This window comes from Festucalex cinctus, chromosome 20 (genome assembly GCF_051991245.1).
Source record: "Festucalex cinctus isolate MCC-2025b chromosome 20, RoL_Fcin_1.0, whole genome shotgun sequence".
NCBI lineage: Eukaryota > Metazoa > Chordata > Actinopteri > Syngnathiformes > Syngnathidae > Festucalex > Festucalex cinctus.
In genome coordinates this window covers 8,287,625-8,314,273 of record NC_135430.1, presented here as the reverse complement: position 1 = coordinate 8,314,273, position 26,649 = coordinate 8,287,625, and the positions used below count along the sequence as shown (strand labels likewise).

At 39.7% G+C, this 26,649-nt stretch overlaps 2 protein-coding genes across 4 annotated transcripts; one reads left to right on the top strand and one right to left on the bottom strand.

Annotated features, from left to right (window-relative positions):
* On the bottom strand, positions 1–26,649 carry LOC144009478 (glucagon family neuropeptides-like). 3 transcript variants are annotated; one of them, XM_077509230.1, is made up of 9 exons: positions 26,504–26,649; positions 24,731–24,976; positions 5,521–5,901; positions 5,276–5,380; positions 4,040–4,186; positions 3,817–3,921; positions 2,182–2,316; positions 1,713–1,821; positions 1–184 (listed from the first exon to the last, which is right to left on the bottom strand). In XM_077509230.1, exons 3-9 carry the CDS (start codon positions 5,658–5,660, stop codon positions 176–178), a joined length of 750 nt encoding a protein of 249 aa, XP_077365356.1. In that variant the 5' UTR covers positions 5,661–5,901; positions 24,731–24,976; positions 26,504–26,649; the 3' UTR covers positions 1–175. The 3 variants fall into 3 exon arrangements, with proteins under 3 accessions (XP_077365356.1, XP_077365355.1, XP_077365357.1); XM_077509229.1 differs by lacking the exon at positions 1–184 and having other exon boundaries at positions 1,366–1,821; XM_077509231.1 differs by lacking the exons at positions 1–184; positions 1,713–1,821 and having other exon boundaries at positions 1,937–2,316.
* Positions 11,163–26,536, top strand: LOC144009474 (tyrosine-protein kinase Yes). Its single transcript, XM_077509225.1, has 12 exons — positions 11,163–11,186; positions 16,238–16,547; positions 17,606–17,705; positions 17,782–17,880; positions 18,961–19,064; positions 19,137–19,286; positions 19,400–19,555; positions 20,127–20,306; positions 22,358–22,434; positions 22,957–23,110; positions 23,305–23,436; positions 24,768–26,536. Exons 2-12 carry the CDS (start codon positions 16,250–16,252, stop codon positions 24,974–24,976), a joined length of 1,659 nt encoding a protein of 552 aa, XP_077365351.1. The 5' UTR covers positions 11,163–11,186; positions 16,238–16,249; the 3' UTR covers positions 24,977–26,536.

Here is a 26,649-nt window from a genome sequence, read left to right as displayed (position 1 = left end):
GCGTGCATTGCAAACAAACAAACAAACGGGTGGGCTTCAAATGTGAGCTGATGATGTGCAGCATTGTAGGGCCTCTTTTAAATAGCCATCTGTCATTCAGGGCCATTAAAAACAAAAACAAACAAAAACAAAAAGTCGATGCAAGGTAGCGCTGCCGTAAAAACCGCTTCCTGCGTCACAAAGCCTGGAGGAGAGTGCACAGCAGTCAACACACACACACACACACAAAAAAAACATCCCGCCGCAACATTTCCACTTTGTCTCGCTTGATTTTCCTCCACAGTTGATCTCCGTACACGATCATAAAAAAAATCAAATCAAGTCAAAATGTCAAGCAGGACATTAAGACGGTTTACATTCATGTGACACCGCAGTCATGTGATGCCGGATTTGTGTTTGTGTGTTTGTAGCAGACATTAAGTTCATTTATATATTCTCATTTTATTCATGCATTTCAATTTCTTTTCTTTTTTCTTTTTTTTTGAGACAAAAAGTTGAGAAAGTGAAGCACAGAAGCGGAACCGGAAGGTGCAAACTTCATGCGTCTCTCACTAGGAAAAACCATCTAACAAGTATCATTTTTTTTTTTAGGCTACGTTTTGAAAGCCGATTGTTGGTTCGTTAGGAGAGTTAAGCAAAAACACAACAAAAAAATTATTTTTCAGACACTTTGTAGAACATTGGCACAGGAGCAAGTGAATAATTAGCTACATTTAGAAGCAGATCCGGTTTGAGGTGTAGATTTCCATTTTTCAACATGATGGTTTACTAGGACAAAAAAAAACATAGCAAAAAAGATTTTTGCAAAACTGAAGCAGATGCGATTTGAGTTTTGTGCTTGAGCGATGAAACCCACTTAGTGATGTAAATTACTGCTTCCTACAGGACTGGAGTGGAACTACATCAAGAATTTTCAAGTCGCTTGCAAAAAAGTTATTTATTTTTTTATTTTTTTATTTTATGCTGTTTGAATGTTTTTTGGTGAGGTGATGCAAAAAAAAGAAAGAAAATATTTTGGGCGAAATTTTGTAGAATGGTGGAATTGGGGCCAATTTGTAAAATTTTGAAGCAGATCTGGTTTGAGGTGTCGATTTTCATTTTTCAACATGATAGTCTACAAGGACAAAAAAAAAATAGCAAAAAAGATTTTTTCAAAACTGAAACAGATGCTATTTGTGGTGCAAATTTTCACATGTTTTGTGCTTGAGCGATGTCACCCACTTCGTGATGTAAATTACTTCCTCCTACAGGACTGGAGTGGAACTGCATCAACAGTTTTAAAGTCACTTTAAAAAAAGTTATTTGAATGTTTTTTAGTGAGGTGACCCCCACCCCCCCCCACAAAAAAAGACAATTTTTTTGGGGGGGTAAAATTTTGTAGAATGGTGGATTGGGGCCAAGGTAGAATTTGTAAAAATTTGGAAGCACGTTTATTCATTACAATCTGCCTGCAGTTTTATTTTTTTTTAACTGGTGATACTTATTATATGGTCAGAGAGACACACGATTAAAACCACAAGATAATTTTTTTTTACACACAGAAACACAAGATTGGCACAAGAGTGGAAGGTTTAAGCTCACTTGTGGAAAAAGAAAAGGACCCGAAAGACCCCAAACGGACTCAAGAAATCTTCAGATTCAAGACAGATGAAGACGTTTTGGGAAAGGATATAGAGTACGAGGAGAAAGAACCCCTCAAAAAAATGACTCACCAGGAATTTCGGGGGGAGGCTTTTGAGCCAGTCCCCCCAAAAAGCCTCAAAGTCCTCCCCGTCCAGGAGTGCGTCAAAGTCTACGCCACTCAAATCTACGTCCTCAAGTCTGTTGTGGATAAACGACACAACTACAGCAGCTTAATGTCACAGACAGGCAGCACAGTGATTGTCTTTTAAAGCATTTACACCCCCCCCCACCCCCACCTCCAAACCTTTAAAAGACAAACAAAACATTCCCCACCGAAAGTACGCAAACAAGCTCGCAGCTTTTCAAGTAGTAAGTCAAACAGTATTATTATCAAAATATTCCTTTTAATGGCTTCCTTCATACATGACGAAAGACAAACAAAAAAAACAAAAAACAAAAAAAAGCGCTCGATGTGTTGTAAGTTGTCGTCAGTAGGGATGCGGATGCTACAAGTACGCCAGCCGGCGTCCTTTGTTGTTCCTAACTCTCTGTCTGTACCTTTTGCCCAGCACGGCGGCCAGGTACTTCTTGACCGCCATCTGCTTGCGGTAGCGGCTGTAGCTGTCCGTAAAGATGCCGTCCGAGTGGCGCTTGGACAGCGGCTCGCCGGTGTCGTCCAGCACCTTGCCGCCGCTGTGTCCGGAAACAGACAATTAGAAGATGAGGTTTTATGATGACAAACAATGAATGATGGGACAAGTTCACCTTAGTTCAATCCACCAAAACAATGCCTTCTTAACTCACTGACTGACAGCCATTTTCACAGAAGCAATTCCGTTTGCTCCCGGCTGTTTTACTGGATTTGGACTGATTTTGCAAGGCCGACAGAATATTGTGTTCTATTGCTATAAAAACATGGAACCTATCAAAAGAAAGATTAGTCTCTTCTTTCAACAGTAAATAAAAAGTATATTTGTATATATTATATTGTATATTTGTTTCCGTTTTGCAGCAATTAGCATTAGAATACAGATAAGTTTCATCAATATTCACATTCCTGGTGAAAACACTATCAAAAAGAGCTTGTTGCAACATGGGGCTGGCTGAACTCACTCTGCCGCCAACTGCTGGCCTATTTTTTTTGTAGTAACTACCATTGTTAAGCCACCTCCTCATATCAAAAGCTGCATCAAAGCCTTCTGCATGCTCTTGCGTAAAAAAAAAAAAAAATATATATATATATTTTGGGAGTCAAGGACAAAGTATTAAAAACGTATTTACATGTTTTTGGGTTTGAATTAGTTAAAATAATCACCTAAGTCTTTTTTTTTCAAATTTTTCAAGAAACACAAAAAAATGAACCCTTTGTATCATGAAGAGATCATTAATTAAGACAAAAAATTATATATAAAAAAAGTATAAATACGTTTTTGGGAGTGAAGGACAAAGTATTAAAAACGTATTTACACATTTTTGGGTTTTAATGAGTTAAAATCGTCTTTTTTTTTTCAAATTTTTCAGGAAACACACAAAACAAATTGAACCATTTATCATGAAGCGATATTAATGAAGGCAAAAAAATATAATTCTGCAAAAAAAATGACAGAGGCAATTATTTTAACTCATTTGCTCCCAAAAACGTACATAAATACGTTCTATTTTAAACGTTTAAAGTGTCACAAAGTCGTCTTTGCATTTTTTGTTTTGTTTTTTGTTTTAATGCTAAGAGCATACAGCAGGCTTTGATGCAGCCTCTCAACTGTAGTGAACGGGTAATAAAAACATGGTAGTAATTACAAAAACGGCCAGCAGGTGGCAGCAGAGTATAAGAGATCAACCAGGGCCATGTTGAAAACAAGCTGTTTCCCCACAATTTTAAACAGATTTGTGAATAATGACGAAACATAGCTATATTTTAATGCTAATTGCTGCAAAACGGAAACAGAAACATTTTTTATTTTTTTCCCGGATGAAAGAAGAGACTAATCTTTTTTATTAGATAGGGAGATGAATTCAAGAATGAACAAAACGTCTGACAGTTGGACAGACACTGCCGAGGAAGGATATTGACGACAGGACAGATTGCGAAGCATGCTGGTACATAATGACCTCACGCGCACACAAGTGGAGTGTCATGTCACGCGACGAGTGGAGTGCAAAAGTGAGCCAAAAATGGCCACATTCTGGTCTTACCCGATCCGCTTGGCCATGAGAGAATGAAGATACTTCCGTGCCGAGAGCTGGCCCAACGCTTTCCTGTACGCTTTGTTGAACATGCCGTCGGCGTGCCGTTCCGTCCTGGACGTCACAGGCGGATAAACAAGATGAGACAACTGACAATTACCGCAGACCGTGAATGAATTTTGTTTTTTGTTTTTTTGGATCGGAAAGATTTGCACGTGCTCGTGGTACGGACCTTTTGTCGGGTGACGGGTAATACAAGGAGTAGACGTCGTCGTGGTCTTGCGTCCCCGTCGGCGGACTTCTCACCTGCAGCTGCTGGCCGCCGTAACCAAAAGACGGCAGAGAGTTCCCATCCCCGTCGTATAACTCGCCCTCAAGTCTGCAGAGAAAAACAAAATTGAAATTTCAAACCCAAATCCATCATTTCTTTCATTTACACAAGTGCCCACTTTATTAGGGACATCAGCCTGTGCAAAGATTAAAATGGGATTATCTTTGAAAAAATCCGTTTTTTTTTTGTTTGTTTTTTGGGTCGGTGGGTTATCCATCTGGTGGTAAATCCCATTACTGTAGCGGCTTGTCCCTGGTGGATGTTTTTGTGGCCATTTAGTATGGATTTGCTGTCCAATGAGATTAGCCAAACAAACATAAATTAAGAACAAGATAAAAAGAGAGAGAAAAAGAAAAGGAAAACAAGGGGATGAACAGAGTGAACATTGCAAGATGCATGCTACAAGCATCAATGTTATAACTTAAAACAAAACAAAAAAACAAAAATCTTAAAATGAATAATAAGGTGGAAATATGAGTTTTGATCATGTGAAAAATTAAATGACTGGTAAAAAATACACAAATAAAAAAAATACGCAATACAACTTTAATTATTATCTTACTTTAAAACATCATAGAATTTAAAAAAATAATTGTACAAATTATAAATGTAGTAATATTTTTTAGAGCTGCCTGGTGAAAACTACACAAATATTACTGAATAAATAAAGTCTATCAATAAATTTATGATACAAAAAAACAGGTTTTTAATTTTTTTTTTTTTTAAAGAATAGGTGAAAAATATAAAATTAGTAAACTTTCATGCTCTAAAAACTGCCTGATTAAAATAAAAAACAAACAAACATGATTTAATAATAATAATTATGAAAAATGCAAATAAGGGGTGCACCTACAAATAATTACAAATATAAATATGAAAACTGGGGATTGGTTGCAGCAACTACTTGATGAAAACACAACAGAAAGTAATACTGATGAGAAAAAAATAACATTTTAAATAATTAAAATAACTTCAAAATGTGGTGTGTGCTCATATTGGAAAAAAATATACACATACATATGCATATAAATAATTATTTATACTAGTGTGTGTTTATATATATATATATATATATATATATATATATATATATATATATATATATATATAAAACGAATGAAAGAGTTTTAGACGTACGTGACGTCGGGAAAGGCGAGTCCCAGGTGTGAGCCGCTGCCGGCGCCGTGCCGCATGAAGATGCCGTAGATGAGCAAGGCCAGTGTGGCTTTGCTGGACATTTTGCTGCAAAAGCAAAAACGGCAACAGGCACTCAGGCACACTTTTTTCCTCAGCTGTCCCAAGCTTCAGATGTGTTTGGTGGAAGAAGAAGAAAAAAAAAAAAAAAAGAAGAAAAATAAAGATAAAGTGTCTTTTGCGCTTACCAGTGGAAGATCTTATGCGTGCGCGAGAGTGAGATGCAAGCGCCTCTTCCTCTCTCCTCCTCCTCTTCCTCACCTCCTTCTTCTTCTTCTCGTGTGTGTCTCGTCTCCTCCGCGGCGTCTCCGTGTCCTCCTCCAAACATTTGCGTGCCAGGCAACTTTTTTGGGAGTGTGCGTGCGTGAGTGCGTGTCCCTCCCTCCGCTCTTGTTTCTGGCTGCTTTTTATGCCGCCTTCGCCGGCTGCCAAGGTGGGAGGGCGGACGGGAGGGGTCGGGAGGGAGGTGCCCACGTCATCAAGTCCCGCTGGAGTCCGTCCGGCCGTCCAACACGCCTTTCATGTGTTTGAATGGGCCTTAATAAAAATGGGGTGGAGCTGTCCAAGTGCTGAAATGCAAAAGAGTCCCAAGTTAGGATATGAGTCATCACGTTTTTTTTTCTTAAAGGATATTAATAATCTGCTTATTAATAATTTACGAGCACACAGTAGCATTTGTGTGGCCTTGTTGGAGAGATGAGATATGTTTATGTAATGGATCTTTTGGGGTCCTTTTCTTGTGATGTGATTATAATGGTTAAGACTTTCTTCTTCTTTCTAGTTAAGTGATTTTTTTTTTTTAAATGCCGCCTTGGTTTTATGTGTAAATGTCTCCCATGCCAAAAAACAGCCACCAGTGACTGATTTAAAATTTGAGGCCATTATTCATATTCATTTATTTGTCCGCTGTTGCGTGAACACAAAAATGGCTGCCACGTCCTGGCACTTTTCATTTGTTTGATATTTCAACAATTGTATTAGTATTTGTGTTCATTAATTGTCAAATATTTATGAGAGCTGTCAAATGAGTCCATTTTTTAAAATCAGATTAATCACAACTTTTTGATTACTCACGATTAATCGCTTAAAGACATACTTTACTTATTTAGCCATTTTTGGCAGTCAAACATGAATATTTTGCCTATAATAAACGCGATATTTTTATTATTTTTCATGTCCAATTAGTACCTTTAAAAAACACATTTTGCAAATTGCTGTCGACTGAAAATGACATCACAAGGACTCAGGTAACCAATCACAGCTCAGCTTGTGAATGTCACATGACCAAACCTAGAAAACAGGTGAGCTGTGATTGGTTACCTGAGCCCTTGTGATGTCATTTTCAGTCGACAGCAAGTTGCAAAATGTGTTTTTAAAGGTACTAATTGTACGTGAAAAATAATTAAGTATCAAATTAATTACAGACAAAAGATGAACTTTTTATTTCTATAATGGGCTAAATAAGTGAAGTATCCCTTTAATTAAATAATTAATTGCCTGCCAAATTTAAAGGGCACCTGTTATGTGTTCATTCTTTCGACATTTCATATTACGAGGACGTCTTCAACAGGTTTTTCACTGCACACGCTCACCATCCTCTTTTTCTAATCAGTTAATTACTTGCATAATGTAAAATGGGGGGGAAAATTACCCCGATAGTTTGACATGAACAAATATTCGCAAACATTTATTATATGTTTTACTTGAATGCATATAGTTATCTTTATCACATTTATTACTGTATTTTTTATGATCATTATTTAAATTAATCTAAAAGTCTGTTACATTTTTTTTTTTGAATATGTAATGCAACAGTCAGACAATGTACAATGAAATTACTATTTCTGTCAACTACATTGAATTATGAATGTACATGTAACGGTATGATTTTGTAGCAATGATTTCCCTAATCCGCCTGCACGCAAGCATCTTTTTCTTTCAAACATGCTTCATTAATGGATTATTAAAATGATTTTATCTGCACTAAACCAGTTACGTCACAAGATGGGACTATTCAACTACAAAGGCTTAGATGACAAGTTACATAACAAACATGCTCATGTGGTGAATACAAGTTGCTATTGGGGAGCTCGTTTTGATTTATATTGACACTTAAACCATTAAACCGAATAAAAATGTGTTCGCAAGTGCTGGCGTTTGGAACATCAAAAGAAAAAACGACAAAGAGCTACTAGTTGGACTAGTGGTATGTGGGCTCCCTCTAGTGGTACATGAAATAACTGCATAAGTTCAGTTCAGTTGTATTTAACTTTTAGTTCAAAACTTTGCAATTTACTACAGGTACTTTAGGTAGAATTTTAATTGGTCCGCATGTGCAATAGGTTTTAATTGAATCATTATTTTTGGAGCTGCTGTACTGAAATGGAAAAATTCAATCTGGAGGAACACTGCCTCCGAGTGGTTTGAGGAAGAAAGTGCACTGCACGGCCAAATTATTAAGGACACGAGGTCCCAAATCCACGTGTTCCTCCGATGTTAAATGAGAGCTCTGTGTGCATTCATGATAATATTTTCACATGACTCAACCAAAGCTCAGTATTACCATTTTATGAACTAAATCAACAATAAAATGACAATTGAGTCATTCGGCGTTGATAAGTTCCCAAAGAAAAATCTATCATGTGGAAGTGATTCAGAATTCTAATTTTAGCAGCGATGCTATTTATAGAGTCGTCGCCACTGCCGCGCTTGAAAGACTCCGTTGAGGCCTCATGATTCGGAATATTCAAAACAGATTATCATTAGGCGAGTTTGAGATCATCTGTGAAAAAAAAAAAGTCACGTGGATATATATTAAAAATCTGAATAAAATATGAATTATGTTGTTTTTAATTAATATTATCAATCCATCATCTCAATTGCTTTCTCCTCACAAGGGTATTCATATTATTATTAATTAAATTATATTTATATAATAAATTATATATAATTAAAACCAAAATTGTTTTTTTTTGTTTTTTTTTGCAAATAGCTAACAGCTGTCTGCTGAAAACAAAGCTAAAAAAAACCCTCAACTGCTAATTTTAATTAATATACAAAAATAAATAACACTTTAAGGGACACTTGACTCATTGAACCATTTTCAGCATTAAAAAGATAATATTTTGTCTATAATTAATGTGGTAACTTCATTATTTTCCATGTACAATTAACAACTTTAAAAAGGATTTTTTTTTTTAACCACTCACTCAAAAAAGGATTTATTTTTTTTCTACTTGCTGTCGACTGAAGATGACATCACCTGTGCTAACGACCAATCATGGCTCAGTTTACTGACCAAACTCAGAAAACAGGTGAGCCATGATTGGTCGTTATCTACTTCCTCAGCACAGATGATGTCGTCATCATCAGTCGACAGCAAGTAGAAAAATTACTTTTTAAAGGTACTAATTGTACATGAATAATAATGAAGTTAGCAAATTCATTAACGTTTCACTGCTGATAATTGTTCAATGAGTCAAGTATCCCTTTAAAGATGCAAATTCAGAGGTCGTTTTGGTTATTTAAAAATAAATAAATAAATAAAAAATGAATAAAATAAAAAAAAAAAGAGCATGTCTTAAAAGTTGCAATGAGAAAATTTGTAGAACTTTTTTTTTTTTTTTCAGTTGTACTGGCTGCGATCCTCCACGTGAGGTCGCCAAAGCATCACTTATTCAACGAGTGACCTTTAAACCATTGAGAGTCTTCCCTCCCTCTGCCACTCTCTCTCTCTTTCTGTGTGTGTGCTCCTCCTCCTTCATTGTGCATGTTGTGTCTTCCAGCAGCAGCAGCAGCAAGCAGCGTACCGGGGCCCGGCTCCAAATCCCGGCTCGCCTCGCCTCAAGAGGCCCGCGTCGGTCGGGACATGCTGCCGCCGCTAAAGCGCCGCAACGTCAGCGTCCAAAGGGGACTCGAGCACGAGCTGACTTGAGAGCTGCTAGAACTGCTGGAGCATGCTGCACCTCATCAGCACATTGCTTTCTACTTAACAGCAGTGGTGCACGCACGCGCGCGCGCAAGATGAAGGCGGATCGCTTCCGCTTGGAATAGCTCTTTGCATTGTTTTTCCCTCTCCCCCTTTTCTTTTTCCATTTGTGTGACTGACAGACAAAGAAGAAAGGCAGAGGGGCAAAAAAAGAGGCTCCAAAAGGAAGGTAAGGACAAATGCAAAGTGGTCTTTTGTCACGTGAGGGTGGGCCTGGCATCAACAAAGAAGTCATCAGTATGCAGCACAGGCCACAAAAGTATTGGGACACGCATGCACACATCTTGAACTCATCATTCATCTGAAACCGTTTGGGATGATTCCATGCGATGCTTACGCTCCCAATGGGCTTCCCAAATTGTGGCTCAGGGCCCAAAAATATCTTTTTTTTTTCTTAAATAGGGGGAGTAGACTTAAAAAAAAAAAATGTATATTATGTATTAACGACATCAAAAACAGTTGGCAAAAATAGGACTTATTATAACAACATAAATAATAATTATATATATATATATATATATATATATATATATATATATTATTTTTTTTACATATATAAATATGCAACAACAACTTCCTAATAAAGAATACAAATCAGTGCTTCACAATTACTTTTGGTTGCGGTCTCTTCAAGAAAATTTCGACACAAACTGCAACTAATAGTATATTTTGTTTATATAAAATTGTTGCACGTACACCTTTGCAGAGGAGCTAATACTCTTTGCACATTCTCTAACAATGGCAGCAACACTGCCACCGACTGCAGTGGATGTGCAATTACATTTCATTGTAGTAAGACCAAAAAAAAAAAAAAAAAAAACAGTTCCTTGGGGGTCACATGCGCCCCATCCTCTTGTTTGAGAAGGACTGATAAAAATTAAACATGGGGAAAAAAAAAAATTCTGAAGCAAGTGTGCTTCTGATTGATCCATCCGGTAGTAGAATGAAGTGGATATTGTATTTACAAATGTGGGAATCAGCTGTCTTGAAACATTTGTGAGCCGGAGAGCCGGACTTTGACGAGACAAAATTCCATGAGAGCCACGATGGCATCACAAGAATGCGACAGAAGGAAGCTGTTGGCCAGTGAAAAGCCCCCCTTAGTGAGTCAGCTGCTAACAGCTGTCCGAAAAGATGCTAATAATGTGGCTAACTGACGAGCGTAATAGCACTTATTGGAACAAATGTCAACCGCTGACCAAGGTTAGCTGCCGGAAACAGGCAGCCTTCAATGGACTTTCCCATCAATCACTAACATTAGTCAATGTAGCATACTAGCATGTAGGCCGGGACATTGTTTTTCGTTGTTGTCAGATTTCTTGTCCAGACTTATGTCAGTCATTAAATTGGCAGCTTAAACGTATTGCCCGTTTAACTGAAACAGGAAGAAAGGGAGGCTTTGGTTGCAGGCCTTCATTTGGCTAACATTAGCAAACGCGGCATGCTAACATTTATAGTGTGCTCTTGTTTTCATCTGAACAACCACTACGTTAGCTAACTGAACTCTGTCTCATCCAGAAAACGGGTTGGCTGTTTAACTGAAACAGGAAGAAAGGGAGGCTTTGGTGCAGGCCTTCATTTGGCTAACATTAGCAAACGCGGCATGCTAACATGGATAGTGATGAGCTTGTTTTAATCTACGTACCGGTAAGAGGTCTTACCTGAACAACCGCTAAGTTAGCTGACTGAACGGGTTGCCGTGAAAATCAGTTTGTTGCAGGCCTTCAATCGCTAACAGTGAGTGTCGGATGGATGGTGTGACCTTATTTTCTTACTCAGACAAATGTCAACCGTCAAGTTAGCCTAAACAGGATGTTAAATCAGTGTTGTGTTTCTCAACCTTGCGGTTGGAGTGGAGGAAAGCAGGTACTTGATTAAAAAAAAAATGTCAATATTAGCTTTCATGAGATGTATCTGTTATTTCCGCGCAGCTAATGGTGGGTGGTTTGTTTTTGCCTCTCGAAATGTGTACTGTTTTTTTTTGTTTTTTTTTGTTTAATTTTCCATTTCCAGCAGTGTTTTGGAGAACAGACTTGAGAGGGTAACCTCAATGTTTTCTTTCAACGGTCGAAACCTTCAAGGACGAGAAACAAACAAGCCGTCTTAGTCCAAATTGTTTAACAGGTGCTAGCTGACCAAGGTTCCTACTGACTCCAATCATAAGAAGTATTTTCACGACATGACGACTTGTGACCCTGGTTACGTCATTCTGCAAGAAACTAAAGCAGAATACTAAATGGCAACAATTTGTCAGGTGGTGCATTCTCTTCTATTAACTTGTTTGCTGCCATACAAATCAAAACGGGGGGAAGGAACCCTGTATAGGAATGAGGTTCCGCAGTCGAGGAAAAACTAGCGGTGTCAATGTCTCGGCAACTTTGCTGCTTTTAATGGGTTGCATTAAACATTAACTCATTCACTCCCACCCATTTTCACTGAAGCAACCAACCCCCGGCTGTTTTACTGGATTTTGACTGATTTTGCAAGACCCACACAATATTGTGTTCTATTGCTATAAAAACATGGAACCAACCAAAAGAAAGATTAGAGTTCATTGGGGAAAAAAGTATATTTATATCCGTTTCCGTTTTGCAGCAATTAGTATTAGAATATGGCAAAGTTTCATCAATATTCACATTCCTGATGAAAACACTGACAAAAAGAGCTTGTTGCAACATGGCCCTGGCTGATCTCTTATACTTTACTGCCACCTGCTGGCCGCATTTTTATTTTATTTTTAAATAACTACCATTGCTTTAAGCCACCTCGTCAAGTCATAAACTGCATCAAAGCCTTCTGTATGCTCTTACAAAACAAAAAACAAAAACAACAACGTGTAAATACGTTTTTGGGAGTGAAGGACAAAGTATTAAAAATTTTTTTTACACGTTTTGGGGTTTGAATGAGTTAACAATAAAATAGGAAGAAAAGAGAAGGTTGGTAATGGTACATATACCAAGAACCTTGCTGGGGGAATGAAGTGACGTTCCCCATGTCATCAAAATTAGCATGTCTGGTGTTTTAAACAGCTGGACTGTCACGATTGCACTTTTTCAAAGACATGTTCATGTCTTCAAACAAGATACAGTTTATTCATTTACAGTTAGCATATAGATGGGAGATACAGTATTTAGCTCTGAGCTTCAGGCTAAGCCGAGTCATCTTTACAACTATTAGTATTTTGTCAAAAAACACCATAGAGAGCAATAGGCTAACTGTTAGCCACTATCTGAACTGCTGGGAAGGAACTGGAGTGAGGTTCCCCAGGTTAGCAAAATTAGCAACGTCAATTAGCCTTTAGCCACTAGACTGCTTTTACTTTTGTAGTGCGGCTATTTTATGACAGTTAGCTTCTGCGTTTCAGTGGGAAATGTAATGTAGCCCTGTAGACCCTTCCCAAACCCTTTGAATAGCAACATTCATGCTACTTATTTAGCCTGAGTAGAACGTGACCTCATTTAAAACTAGCACACATCCATGCTAGCTCTAATACAATAATACAACATCCAAATAGAGGAAGGATCTAACACATATGGTACAATTTTATTCATGTTTGATTACACGTAGACTTCCTCTCTCATCAACTCCTCAACTTCCTCGGCTATTGTGTCTTCTGTGGTGCGTTTGCATGCGAAGCGGGATAGTAGGTCGCGTTCCCTCGGGCTAACGGGATGTGGTCGGTAATGAGAATGCGTTCCAATAATTAGAGCGAGGCGGGTTTTCCTTGCGCGTCCCGTGGCTAGTGACGCTCTTTTGACGGAATTGACTGGGTTTTTTTAAATTAAAGATCCTCCAGGGGGGAGGACATATTGATATTTTGATATCGATGCGCTAATTTTACTAGCATGCGAAACCCCACTCCGCTCACTCTCCACCAGTATGTGATTATTATTGGGGATTTTAATGCATTTCCGTTTCAAAATAAACTTGGTCGAAATGGTCCTGCAAAAAAAAAAAAAAAAAAAAAAAAAAAAAATATGAAGGGACTGAAGCTGAAGCTCAGAGCTAAAATGTTACCTTGTTCAAATGCATAATAGTGATAAAATTAACTCTGGCTTGCCAGTTGTTGTTGAGCAGACCAAAAAGGTACCTGATTTGCTAATTTTGCTAACACGGGGAACCTCACTCCCGACACATCACAATAAACTTTGTCAAAATGGTCCTGCAGAAGCAAAATTCCCATTTTGCCCCGTTCCCATTTTTTTGTTTCAACAACTCGCGACTGAATGCCAAGATGGAACTTAAGAGCTAAATATTTCCAAGTTAACAAACAAAATGGACATTGGCTTACTAGTTCTTGTTTCTAAGAGTGTCCAAGGGCAAAATCGGCAGTTTGAAACACCTGACATGCTAATTTTGCAAACTTGGGGAATCTCACTCCATCCATTTTCCACTAGGATGTGTTTACTGAGCAATTATGACACCGTCATTTCACAAATTTGTTCAAAACAGTCGAATGACTGAACCTGAAGCTCATAGCAAAAAAGATTTCAGCACTAAATAAACATCACAAAATAAATTCTGATCTACCGGTTCCTGTGCATGAAGAAATAAAAAAATAAAAAAAATAGAAGCAAACAATAGATAAAACAACAGACATGCTAAGTTTGCTAACCTGGGGAACCTCACTCCACTAAATCCATTCTATAGAATCTTCCGTTGGAACATAGAACTCTATAAATTTCGTAACTTTCAAGTCCGAAAATGGGTCGTTAGATTGAAACTCATTGTGTCATGATAAATATGAGCTCAGCTTTTTTTTTATTTCTTTTTTTTTATGATCCTCTTAAAGCAAATCCTCTATTCTGGTAATCTTCCTTCTCGTTCCATCTGGCAAAGTTGGCACGTTTTCCGCCGACCAACCAACGACCATCATCAGTCCAACCCGTTGTTTTGTTGCCCCTCAAAACACGTTGGAATGAACCGTGTTTTTCCCTCATTCTGATGGTTTCCTTCACAGTACGGCTGAGAGAACCCCGTGAACTCCCCCTCGCACCCCCTCCCCGAAATCCCTACTTGGCGAAGATCCCTTCTTTACACGTCACAATGATCTCGGAATAAAATGCAACCACGCCACATGCCAATTAACCCTCCGCGACCCGGCTTGGCTAATCAATCCGAGCTAACCCACAATCTCCCCCCCCCGCCGCCAAGGCCTTCTTTACGAGCATGTCAGAGAAGAATGCCGCCAATGCCAGAAGGACGAATGAAAGCCGCCTGCGCTGATGTTTTCAATCTCGCGGTGTGGTTGGGCGCGGGGCCTCCGAGGCGACCGCAGCTACGAAACAGGCTGCAACGTTTCGCAGTAGCTTCAATATACTGTATCTTCAGTTTGATATTTAATGCAGAGCCTCAAATTAGTGCATTAGATTGTGCTCAGTGTTGTATTCCACATTCCACATTGGCATTCCGCCGAGCAACACGTGACCATAAGAAGTATTTCTATTAGGCTTACGACGTCGACAGAATTTGTTTTAAGTGGTATATCTTATAAATTCTATTTTATTGGTGCTCACGCATGCACCAGTATTTTCTGGTACGCAGCCCACCTAGGCAGTTGAGCACACCCACATATTAAATTACTTTAGTTTTGACAAATATCGGCATCGGCCATTTTTGGAATCTGAAGGCCGATAAAACCGGTGAATACTTGCGAACGTAGCTCTGTTCTCTTATTTATCTTTTTTTTTCTCTGTTCATATTATGAAACTACAGTATGAATTGTTGCTGCTGTGTTCAACTGTACGCTATTCCCTGAAATAAATGAAAATGAAAATGTTGTGTGCTGAAGGGTTGGATCCCAAAACGCAGACACAAATAAGGTTGTACCTATTTATTCACATAACTTGACTAAACTAAAAACAACGAGAATGCATCGGGAAACACGCCAAGCCCCCCTTGCAACAGCTTGCAATAATCCAGCAACACGCATATTCCTCAGAAAGCTTATATAGATAGATAGCCAATCAATCTCATTGGTTGTGGCTAGACATGTGAGTACCAGTACTGACATGGAATTCTCTGATTAGCTGTTAACCCAGTAATTACAGATAGTTCCTGACATCAACAAACATCATATAGCATAAAAGATTCTTGACACCATATAGTCCAGACATCATATAGCCTAAAACTAGTTGAAACTGGATGCTGTTACATCAATACCCCAAAACAGACACGTAACGGGTCGTGAACTCTGGCGCACGGTCATGAACTCTACTCAAACTTAACCCAGGCGTGACCCGACATGAGACAAGACCCAAACATTACTCCTGCATGACCCGAGTCATGACAGAAAAAATGAAATGAAAACTTTATTTACAGTACAAATTTTGAGGGATCTATTTACTTGCTTTTTAATTTTCATTATATTTATATATATATATATTTTTAATTTTGCTTCATACATGCTAATGACCCTGGAAGCTCACTGCAATTTGTTCTATTTTTTAAACAAATCTGTCAATAAGAGTATTTTCATTCTCTATAAAAAGAGAACCATGAGCTGTTGACAAAGCATACAGATGTTTTATTGGTTTCCTTTTGGTTTCCTTTCAGTTGGCAACTGAAAATTCTATTCCCGTTTAAAAATTGCTTTAACTGGAGTTATTCAGTAAATTCTCAATGACTTACATAGAAAGGAAAACTGGAGAATTGAGAGTACCGTAGCTTTTTTTTCCCCTCCGGTATCCATCCTTTTTAAGCACTTGGTGGTGGTACCCGTTCAAAGCGGATTTATTACCCATATGTCGCAGTTGCTACACGGCTTATCGCCTTAGCTACAACAGTGATTTGGGAGATCATGTTAGGCCGTGACGTTTGATTTTAGGACACGCTGCAACAGTTTCAGGCCCTACATGTCACGAAGGCTTGCGGTTTTAATCCTGCGCTGTTACGAGCTGTTGTGTCTGTCACAGCAGGGAGCCGCCGGGATGGGCTGCGTCAAGAGCAAAGAGGACAAAGGCCCCGCCATCAAGTACGGCCCGGAGGACCCTTCGCTGGCCGACCCCAATGCCACCGCCGCGGCAACGCCCCTCGTGGGCCACTACGGGCCTGATCCAACCCAGCTCCAGCCTAGTCTAGTACCCTCCGCCTCCTCCTGCTCTGGTGCCGCCAACTTCAACTCTGCCTTCACACCCTTCGGGGGATCCTCAACCGGGATGACACCTTTCGGAGGGGCGTCCTCCTTCACAGGACCCGTGTCCAACTCCTTCTCTGGTTCCGTCCCAAGTAAGTCAAGCACAGTGGACGTCATATGAGTGACCTGACTTTCAAGTCTTTCCATACATTAAGGCTTCAAGTGGTTTATTGATACTTCCAGATGACCTTTAAACTGAAACTAAACATAAAACAAAATTAGCGTGGATTTTAAATAACTACAGACAATAGCTTAGCATTACGAGAGTTTTGTTAGCTTAATGCTAACATCAGGAAACCTCAATTTACATGCTAACCGCATTGATAGTTGCAATTTTGAGCACAAACTGTGGAGCATAGAGACAGATCATAAATTTAGTTATCCTAATGTTTGGCTAACTGCTAATATAAGATTAGCACAATTTAGCACTTTGGCTAAGATGTCAATTTATCCATTGGATTTCAAAGTTAGCAAACATTTATAGCTGTAGTTTCATTGGATCCAAAAAAATAAAGAAAATAAATTAATTCAACTTTGGTAGCGTTCAATCTATCACAGATTTTTCACCGTTAGCATGAATGCAAACTTAATGGGGTTATAAGGTTAGCCAATTAGAGTAGCTGTTTGGGTGGATGCTAATGCTAAGTCAGGGCATTAGTTGACAAGTCCTGCTGTGGTTTTATTAGACCAAAAACCCTCCAAAATTTTGATATGTATTCAGAGACCTTATATAATATTCATTTGCTAGCACACACAGCCTTAACACGGATTATTTTGTACTGTAAAATTAAGATAAATAGGCTAGCACTTCTTTGAATATAACTGTAATGCATGAACTTGTCCCATGGATTCATTAGCAATGGTTGGGCTCTCGCTCCCATTTTCAAGCCGTAATCAGTTTGTAATAATGATCTGCGATCGGATATCATAGCGCGCAAGCCTCTTGTTTCGGTGGGATTTAGTCGGTAATCGTCCCCCCGTGTCGGGTGATGTGATCCCAGAGGAACGTGTTTGCTTTTCTCCGAGAGATAACGGGATTACGGACGAATGTTGTCCGCAGGTTGCTAAACCGGGATGACATTGTCACGAAATGATTTAGGCCGTGTGTCTCGATACGTTTTTTATCGTAGCGTCCGCTTGATTGTTCCAGGCGGCGTGACCTTCTTCGTGGCGCTGTACGACTACGAAGCCAGAACGTCCGACGACCTGTCGTTCAAGAAAGGCGATCGCTTCCAGATCATCAACAATACGTACGGTTGTGTCCCCCGTAACAACTACAAACAGCAGTGTGGACACCTGAACTAAAGTGTAGCGCTTGATTGACAGGGAAGGAGACTGGTGGGAAGCTCGCTCCATCACCAGTGGGAAGAAAGGTTACATCCCCAGCAACTACGTGGCCCCTGCAGACTCCATACAGGCAGAAGAGTAAGAAAGACTCTGAACCACTACACCATCTATCTATTAGCTATGTACTCAGGTTGTTGTGGATGAGCTGGAACCCATCCCAGCTGAAGTGGGTTACACCTAGACTGGTTGCAACTTGCAAGCCTATCACAGGTCTAATACACCAGCCTTTTGCTCGTTATTGACTATTACAGTGGTTCACATAGCTGAATTTAGAAGAAGGGTGTATACTGATTGGGTGGAGTCACTGAGAAACACTGGTGTAGTGGTTCACATAACTGACACCGGAAGAACAGGGGTCTACCAGTGTACAGGATTCAGGTACGTGAACCACTACGCCACTCTAAAATGGTTTGAATAAATTGGCGTAGTTGTTCATGTCACTGACTGGAGGTGCTATTAGTGTAATGGTCAGCTGTGTAAACCATGACAACTAAGATAGTGTGGTTCGCAGAGACTATAGAGCAGACCCCCCTCCTCCCTTTTCCAGAGGCAGCTATGTGAACCACTACACCATTTTTTCTCAAACCAGTTTAGACGGATGTAGTGGTGAACATTTATATATCTACACAACCAGTAGACCACTACACTACAAGTCAACTATGTGAAACACTGCATCACTATTTCAGAAATCATTTTAAACTACTGTTCATGTGGTCCACTACCCTAATAGACCCATGTGAATGATAACACCGGTTTCTCAAACAGACTTGGTTAGTGCTTAACATAGCTGACTTTCCTAACCCAATAAACCACTACACAGGTCTCTTCTCTGAGTCAATTATGTAAATCACAACACACAGTCTGAAGAAGTTTGGTAAACACTGTTATAATGGTTCACATAGTTGACTTCACGGCATCAGTAGCCCCCAGATTCTGTGATCAACAATCTGAATTGTGAACTACTATATCAACGTTTCACTGACTTTTTCAAAGTCGCTTCACATAATCGACTGCACTCCGCCAGTAAAAGACGATTGCGGTAACACCTGGCTCCACTGAAGTCATCTATGTGAACTACTATCATCCACTAGCTAGCAGATATCTCCATGTTTATCACCAGGACGAAAAAGTTGAGTTACTTCATGTCGGTCTTCCTAGGTGGTACTTTGGTAAAATGGGCCGCAAAGACGCGGAGCGATTGCTGCTGAATCCAGGGAATCATCGAGGGACGTTCCTGGCGCGAGAAAGCGAAACCACCAAAGGTGACAACTTCCCGGTCCACTTCCTTGCTATGTTTTCATGTCGACCGTATCCTGATGGTCTTGGTTGTCCAGGAGCTTTCTCTCTCTCCATCCGCGACTGGGACGAAACCAGAGGCGACAACGTGAAGCACTACAAGATCCGCAAGCTGGACAGCGGCGGGTACTACATCACGACGCGAGCGCAGTTTGACACCTTGCAGAAACTGGTCAAGCACTACACGGGTATTGTAGCCACAAATGAAATGTAGTGGGACACATAGACCCTTAAAGTTTAGATGTACTCCAAGTGGGCGTAATAATAATGACGGAGGTTCACTTGTTGTCCGAAATCGCAGAGCATGCCGACGGCCTCTGCCACAAGCTCACCACCGTTTGCCCCACGGTCAAACCTCAGACGCAAGGTCTCGCCAAGGACGCGTGGGAGATCCCCCGAGAGTCTCTCAGATTGGAGCTCAAACTGGGCCAAGGCTGCTTTGGAGAGGTCTGGATGGGTAAGTTCAACCAATACGAGTGTGAACTAGTGTTTCTCAAACTGTTTCAGACTAGTGAAGTGAGTCACATTGTCGCCACTAGACAAGTAGACTCCCTCGTCCACGCAAGTCAGCAATCTGAACCACTACACCAGTGTTCCACAAACCTTCTTAGACAGCTGTGGGCACCTGAGTCAGCTGTGTGAAACACTGCACGATGCTGGTGTGCAGTATAGGGATAGACCGATTATCGGCCTTATCGGTGAAAAATGTGTGTTGACGAAAATATTTTTGTCTCGTTTTCTTTGACGAAATTAACGGTAGTGTGGAGTGCAAAGAAAAAAGGGCCTTGGCAGAGGAAATACAGATGTTTTAGAGGCTAAATCAAGCTTGTGTGTCTATTTCAGTCTATTTCCTGCAGTTGTCGTTTCATCTCTGTAGATGATCTCACCCAAGGAGTAGGGCTGCGCAATTACAGTCAAAACGGCATTATTTTTGATCAGTATTGTAATCACGTTTTTGCAAAGAAGGGCATGACAGCACCGTAAGAGTGCGCTAACGATTAACGCCGCTGTCCCACCCGCTCGCGCAGGCACGTGGAACGGCACCACCAAAGTGGCCATCAAGACGCTGAAGCCGGGCACCATGTCGCCCGAGGCCTTCCTGCAGGAGGCTCAGATCATGAAGAAGCTGCGACACGACAAACTGGTGCCGCTTTATGCCGTCGTCTCCGAGGAGCCCATCTACATAGTCACCGAGTACATGGCCAAAGGTACACAAGCAGGGTTATTATAGTTTGGGAATTTTTCATTTTAGTTGGTTTTGAGTTTTGTTTTTTAAATTTAGTTAGTTTTAATTCGTTTTCATGCTTACTTTTAATTTCAGTATTAGTTTTAGGTTTTTTTGTAAATGTTTTGTTAAATTACTTGTGCGCAATATTAAAAAAAATACCATGGGAGCGACGTCATCTGAAGGTGCTTTTCTATTGGCTGCTGCGAGATGACGTCACTTCTGTGTGACTCACTTTCAAAGTCTATATTCCGGTTAGTAATATCAAAATAAATCGACTTAAAATTACATTTAAAATCATCCCCATGAGCTCTTTGACAACCCCCACAGTGGCAGCCGATTTCGAGCAACAGTGACTTTGACGCCATTATTTTTTTGTTTAGTGAAGCTCTGTGAATTAGATTTAATGTGACAAAGGCTTTGATCATTCACGTCACCCTTGAAAACATTCGATTTCATCAGGTTCCATCATGTTTCAATTGTAATTTGATACAGCTTGAGCCCATTGAAAAGAGATACAATGCTGCCATCTGCTGGCCATAGTTAGTTGGTGTTTTTGATTCCACAACCCATTGACCAGGCAGCGCTGCACTTAGATGTTGCATTTCCCATTTCCCCCCCCCCAAAAAAAAAAGTAATTGACGTTATTTAACGTTTATGGCAGCATACATCTTGATTTTACTAATCGTTATGAAACGTCATTGGCAGGTCAAAGAGTTAAATTAATTACCAAAGATGAAAACGAAGGTCATTTTTGCTATCATTATAGTTAGTTTTAGTTAATTTTGTAAAACATAAAATGTAGTTTGAGTTAGTTTTCTTTTTTAAAAAGCATTTTCGTTTTTATTTTATTTCGTGAACGAAATTGCTTTTTTCAATATTAGTTTTAGTTTTTGCCTTAGTTTTAGTTCACTAAAATAACCTTGGTACACACGTGCACATGCCTGGCTTGGCTTAGCCACTCTTCGCATAAGGTTTGACCAAAAACGTGTAAATACGTTCTATTTTAAATGTTTTAAGTGTTCCAAAGACGTATTTTCGGTTTCTTTTTATGTTTTTTTTTTTTTTTTTATGCTAGAACATACAGAAGGCTTTGATGTAGCCTTTCAACTGCAGAGAAAGGGTAGTTATTACACAAATGGCCAGCAGGTGGCAGCAGAGCAAAGGAGATCAACCAGGACCATGTTGAAAAGGAGCACAATTACTCACAATTCTAAATAGATTTGTGAATGATGAAACTTAAGTATATTCAAATGCTAATTGCTGCAAAACGGAAAAAAGATAGGAATATACTTTTTTTTTTCCTGATGAAAGAAAAGACTAATCTTTCTTTTGGTAGGTTCCATGTTTTTATAGCAATAGAATACAATATTCTGTGGGCCTTCAAAATCCAATAAAACAGCCGGGAGCGAACGGGAATTGCTTGTGTGAAAATGTCAGGGAGTGAATGAGTGAATTGAAAATTTTGTTGGGCAAACTGTTGTCAAAAACCATCATAACCGAGTCAACCAGAGCCTTGGTCAAAGTGGGCAATTGAATGGCTTTCTAATCTGTAATATTATGTTGCATATGGCGAGAGGGGGAGGTTGGGGGGGGGGGGCTTCTCCGTTTAGAGTTAAACTGATATCCCGTGAGAGTGTCGAGCAGACGATTGCGTTTCCCGTGATCTATTTTTAAACGAGCCTGCCACGTTGAGAAGTGAACCCACCCACTCGGATTTTCTTTTCTTCTTCTTTATTTTTTCCTCTAGCGCCGCAGCACTGTCAAGGAAATAAAGAATATTCATGGAGGTTTTAATTCAGTTGGCCGTTGAAAAAGCGAACCATTTGCTCGGGACTGGGGGCTCACATGGTTTCACACGCGTTTTATGACACGACGATATCCCGCTCTGATGAATACTTTTGCTAATAGGTAGTGACAATTAAGTAAGCCTCATTGACTATTTATGACATGCTAATAAAAAGCGCCACATTTGTATTCATTCAGTGTGCGTCCTTGCCGCCATTTTAGGACTTTTTTTATTTTTATGAACAGGCAGCTTGCTGGACTTCCTCAAAGAAGGCGACGGAAAGTTCCTGAAGCTTCCCTTGTTGGTGGACATGGCCGCACAGGTGAGCTGAAATATTGTCAATTGTCTTCCCATTCGGTTTGGGAGAAGGGGGCGGGTCTGTCAAGGCTTTTGTTACCATGACAACAGGGGGCGGAGCAAAGGCATTGCAAAAATCACCCCTGGATGGTTGAATAATTCTCCAAATGTTCCTGCTTAGGGCGTCACTTCTGTCTATTTCTAACACTCTCCATTTACTTAAAGCTCAGATTTTAAGGACGGATGCCATTCCTGACTTCAAACCAGTGTCCATTTGATTGTATTTTCCCCGGTGAAGGCAGCACTTCATCACCAAGCCACTTTGCCAATTAGATCCATGTATGTGGTACTTAGCCGAACATTTGAGTTTGTGCCATTATTTGACATCGTGCTATATAAAAAGTGTTGCGAGTAGCGAATCTTCACCCAGCCTGTCTTCCAAGTCATGGGCGGGATTATGCAAATTTGTTACGCAATTGCCATTATGCGCCACCTGCAAGAATGATGTTTTCAGGAGTGGAGTCATTGTCGATTTTGTTTTTCTAAGATCGCTGACGGCATGGCGTTCATCGAGAGGATGAACTACATCCACCGGGACCTGCGCGCCGCCAACATCCTGGTGGGCGACAACCTGGTGTGCAAGATTGCAGACTTTGGCCTGGCCAGGTTGATCGAGGACAACGAGTACACGGCGAGGCAAGGTGGGGGAAATCCATATGAACTAATAATAAACATCCCGTCAAATGTTCTAAATTCATATTTTGCTAGTTTTAATACAAATGAAAAATCCAGTACTCTTTGGAGCAATCCGAAACTGTCTAATAATGAAAAAGGTTCTCGAATAGGACACTTGGGCTCCCTCCGGTGGAGCTAATGTCTGTTACATCCCCTCCAGGAGCCAAATTCCCCATTAAGTGGACGGCGCCGGAAGCGGCGCTGTACGGACGCTTCACCATCAAGTCGGACGTGTGGTCCTTCGGCATCTTGATCACCGAGCTTGTCACCAAAGGCAGAGTGCCCTACCCGGGTGAGAACGACCCCTTGCCCCCCCTCCAAAATAAAATGACGACGTACGGTGTTGCCTTGAGATACTTTGATAATTTGTTCCGTCACCACACACATGTATGGAGTCCATACTATGGACACAATCACTTTAACGCACGGACACACACGTCCGGACACACAGATGAGCCCATCTGGTGAAAGATTGAACAACGCTCTTGTTTATAACCATCTGTCACCCGGATTTTGCCTGAAGGGTGTGTGTGTGCGCACCGTTTAGAGCCTGCAGTGTTGTTTGCTTGTGTCCATTTATGAGCCCGATCCATGGAAATAATTAGGCTTGTGCTTTGACCGTCATGAAAATCCCCTTACAAGTTTATCTCTTACACTAGAATTGAACTTTTTTTTTTATAGTTACAATTATCAATTAGATATTTTAAGTGATGATTATTATACATTGTACATTTAACGCAACCACATAGCTTAGGTTTTCAGTCCGCTAGCTCAACGCTAATGCTAAACAGCATCAATGTGCTTTAAACCCTTTAAGCAAAGGATTGAACATAGTGCAGCAATACATGTAAAAAGACAAAAAATAAATAAAAAATAGCACACAATAGGGATGTTCCGATCCCGATCACGTGATCAGAAACCAAGTACCGATCACGTCATTTTCAGCTGATGGATATCGGGAGAAAATGATTAGGGTTTTCATTTCTGGCAATTTTGTTTTTAATTATTATTATTATTATTATTATTTTAGGGGCTACAAAGCAACAAAATCATCCAGAGGTAAACATATTGCCAAACATTTTTATTTTTTTATTTATTTTTATTTGTTATTTTGTGCACTTCTGATGCCACACCCCAAAATTATTGGGATGGGTTTGTTAAAAAAAAAAAAAAAAAAAAAAAAAAATGGAAGTAAAAAAAAAAAGCAAAAAATCGTTACTCGGTATCGGCAGATCCTCAAAATCGGGCGACTCAGACTCGGGTGCAAAAAAATGTTATCGGGACATCCCTAGTACAGAGTCATATATTCTTTGTCCTCCGCGAAGAACGAATAATATTAGTGCCGCACTGATGAATAACCTGGAGTTGAGACAGCTCAATGATCAGTGAATGTCTGCCTGTTTTATATGGCCAAGGTGAGCACACCTGAAATTGCAGTACAATGGCCATTCATTTGATAGTGTGACAAAAACCATTTTTAATGCAATTACATAATTACTGTATGTTTTTATAAAGTGCAAAATTATGGCATGCTATCGATCACATGAGACATGCAGAAGCAAAATTACGTTTTTTCCTCAACTTACCGCTCAGGCGACCGAACGTCTCCCGTTTTCTTTGCAGGAATGGTGAACCGCGAAGTTCTGGAGCAGGTGGAGCGCGGCTACCGGATGCCGTGCCCGCAGGGCTGCCCTGAGTCGCTGCACGAGATGATGAAGCTGTGCTGGAAGAAGGAGGCCGACGAGCGGCCCACCTTCGAGTACATCCAGTCTTTCCTGGAGGACTACTTCACTGCCACGGAGCCACAGTACCAGCCTGGGGAGAACCTATAGCTGACCACGTGGGGGAGCGGGAAAAAAACAAAAACAAAAAAGTTGACTGTTAACCTGGGCGTCGAGTTGCATAATACACTCAGAAATTTACTCTTCTGGTCACATCATTAGGTACACCCGGGCAATTGAATACTGTATGACCCAACACAGAACAAGAACAGTAACAAGAATTTTGCCTTTATAAATACAACAACATAGAAATATTAACAAATATAGCTGTTATACGAGGCATCTCAGTCAATAAGAAGGAGTTTGCTCAAGGGCCAGAAATGTAGTGACAATGAATGATTTCATTTCAATTCAAGGGTCAAGGGTTATGTTGGATTTTTTTTTTTAAATGGACAGCTGGGCAAAGTCATTTGCAAATGAGTGGGGGGTTTGAACGTCTACAGTGTGTATGGGAAAGTTCATTTGAATAACCAAATAATATATGCTCATGTTTCCACTTTTATTGTTAAGACTTTTCTTTTTCATTAAAAAAATACATTGTTAAATGTTTATGGATTTGTTTACGTTTACAAATTTATTTTTATGATTTACAATAAATTAATTATTTAATGAGATAAAGGAATTAATAAGTAAATTCACCAATTACAAAGGGAAAAAACTGTCAAATTATTACAAGACCCTTGATAATGTAAGTACTTGTTGGTCCAGATTAACGAATCAAATATAAAATCTTTTTATTTATTCGGAAATTTTGATCAATTTAACAAATCCCCAGATTTATCATCCCAAGAAGAAATTTTTTTTTTCTATGTGAAATTAATCTGTATAAATATATATATATATATTTTTTTTAACTGATGCACTACATATAAATGAGCTTTTCTAATTAATTGAGATGCACCTGTATAATAACAAAAACATTTGCCGCATGCATCCTCATATCACGGTACTTTCACTATACGGTCACAAGCATTACAATTAAATTCAAAGTAAATATAATTGAAAATCATGACATTGCGCGGGTGTACCTACTAAAATGTCCGTTGGTGTTTAAATTCAGCCTGGAAAGAGAAGCTCGAGCTGCAAATGTTGACATCCTGCTCAAATTTGCTGGCGTGTTTTACAAGGTAGGATGGTAAATTATGCATTGAAACGAAGCATTAATTATGAATAAAGCAACAATGGAGAGTCCCGCCGGGGATCGATGGCCTTCTGTCACAACATGTTATCCATATCAGGTGGTTGTTGGAAGAACAATCGTGCATTCAAGGCCTTTAAAATCTATGCGTTTCTGTCTGACATCATCACATTTGCAACTTTTACGTTGATTTGTATGATTTTTTCTTTTTTAATATATACTGTGTCCATTTTGACAGTGTGTCAACGAAACTTCTTAAAAATGTGACTCAAGCCTGGAGCTATCCACAGTCAAGCAGCATAGCAATATACATGAACTTGTTTATGGACCTGTTCCCCTCATGGAAATAACATTATTAAGCTTTGTATGTTGAAGGGCCTTTTTTTTTTTTTTTTTAATTATATAAGCTAACTTCTAATCCTGAATGGGGAAAACCTCACCTTGGGGATTTGTACAATAAAGGAATGAGTTGGTCCTGGTCTGCTCCATATTGCCACCTGCATAAGAAAAGGAACCCACATAACTTGCACTATTACCGTACACTAATTCAGCACACGTAAAGGAGAAAATACTTACGTTGTATTGT

Coding starts and splice junctions, on each gene's coding strand:
- LOC144009478 (XM_077509229.1), bottom strand. CDS start 5,660: ATGTTTGGAGGAGGACACGGAGACGCCGCGGAGGAGACGAGACACACA. Junction 3,922..4,039: donor TACCCGTCACCCGACAAAAG/GTCCGTACCACG, acceptor TGTGACGTCCAG/GACGGAACGGCACGCCGACG. Junction 2,317..3,816: donor CTCATGGCCAAGCGGATCGG/GTAAGACCAGAA, acceptor TTCCGGACACAG/CGGCGGCAAGGTGCTGGACG.
- LOC144009474 (XM_077509225.1), top strand. CDS start 16,250: ATGGGCTGCGTCAAGAGCAAAGAGGACAAAGGCCCCGCCATCAAGTAC. Junction 16,548..17,605: donor CTTCTCTGGTTCCGTCCCAA/GTAAGTCAAGCA, acceptor TGATTGTTCCAG/GCGGCGTGACCTTCTTCGTG. Junction 17,881..18,960: donor GACTCCATACAGGCAGAAGA/GTAAGAAAGACT, acceptor CGGTCTTCCTAG/GTGGTACTTTGGTAAAATGG.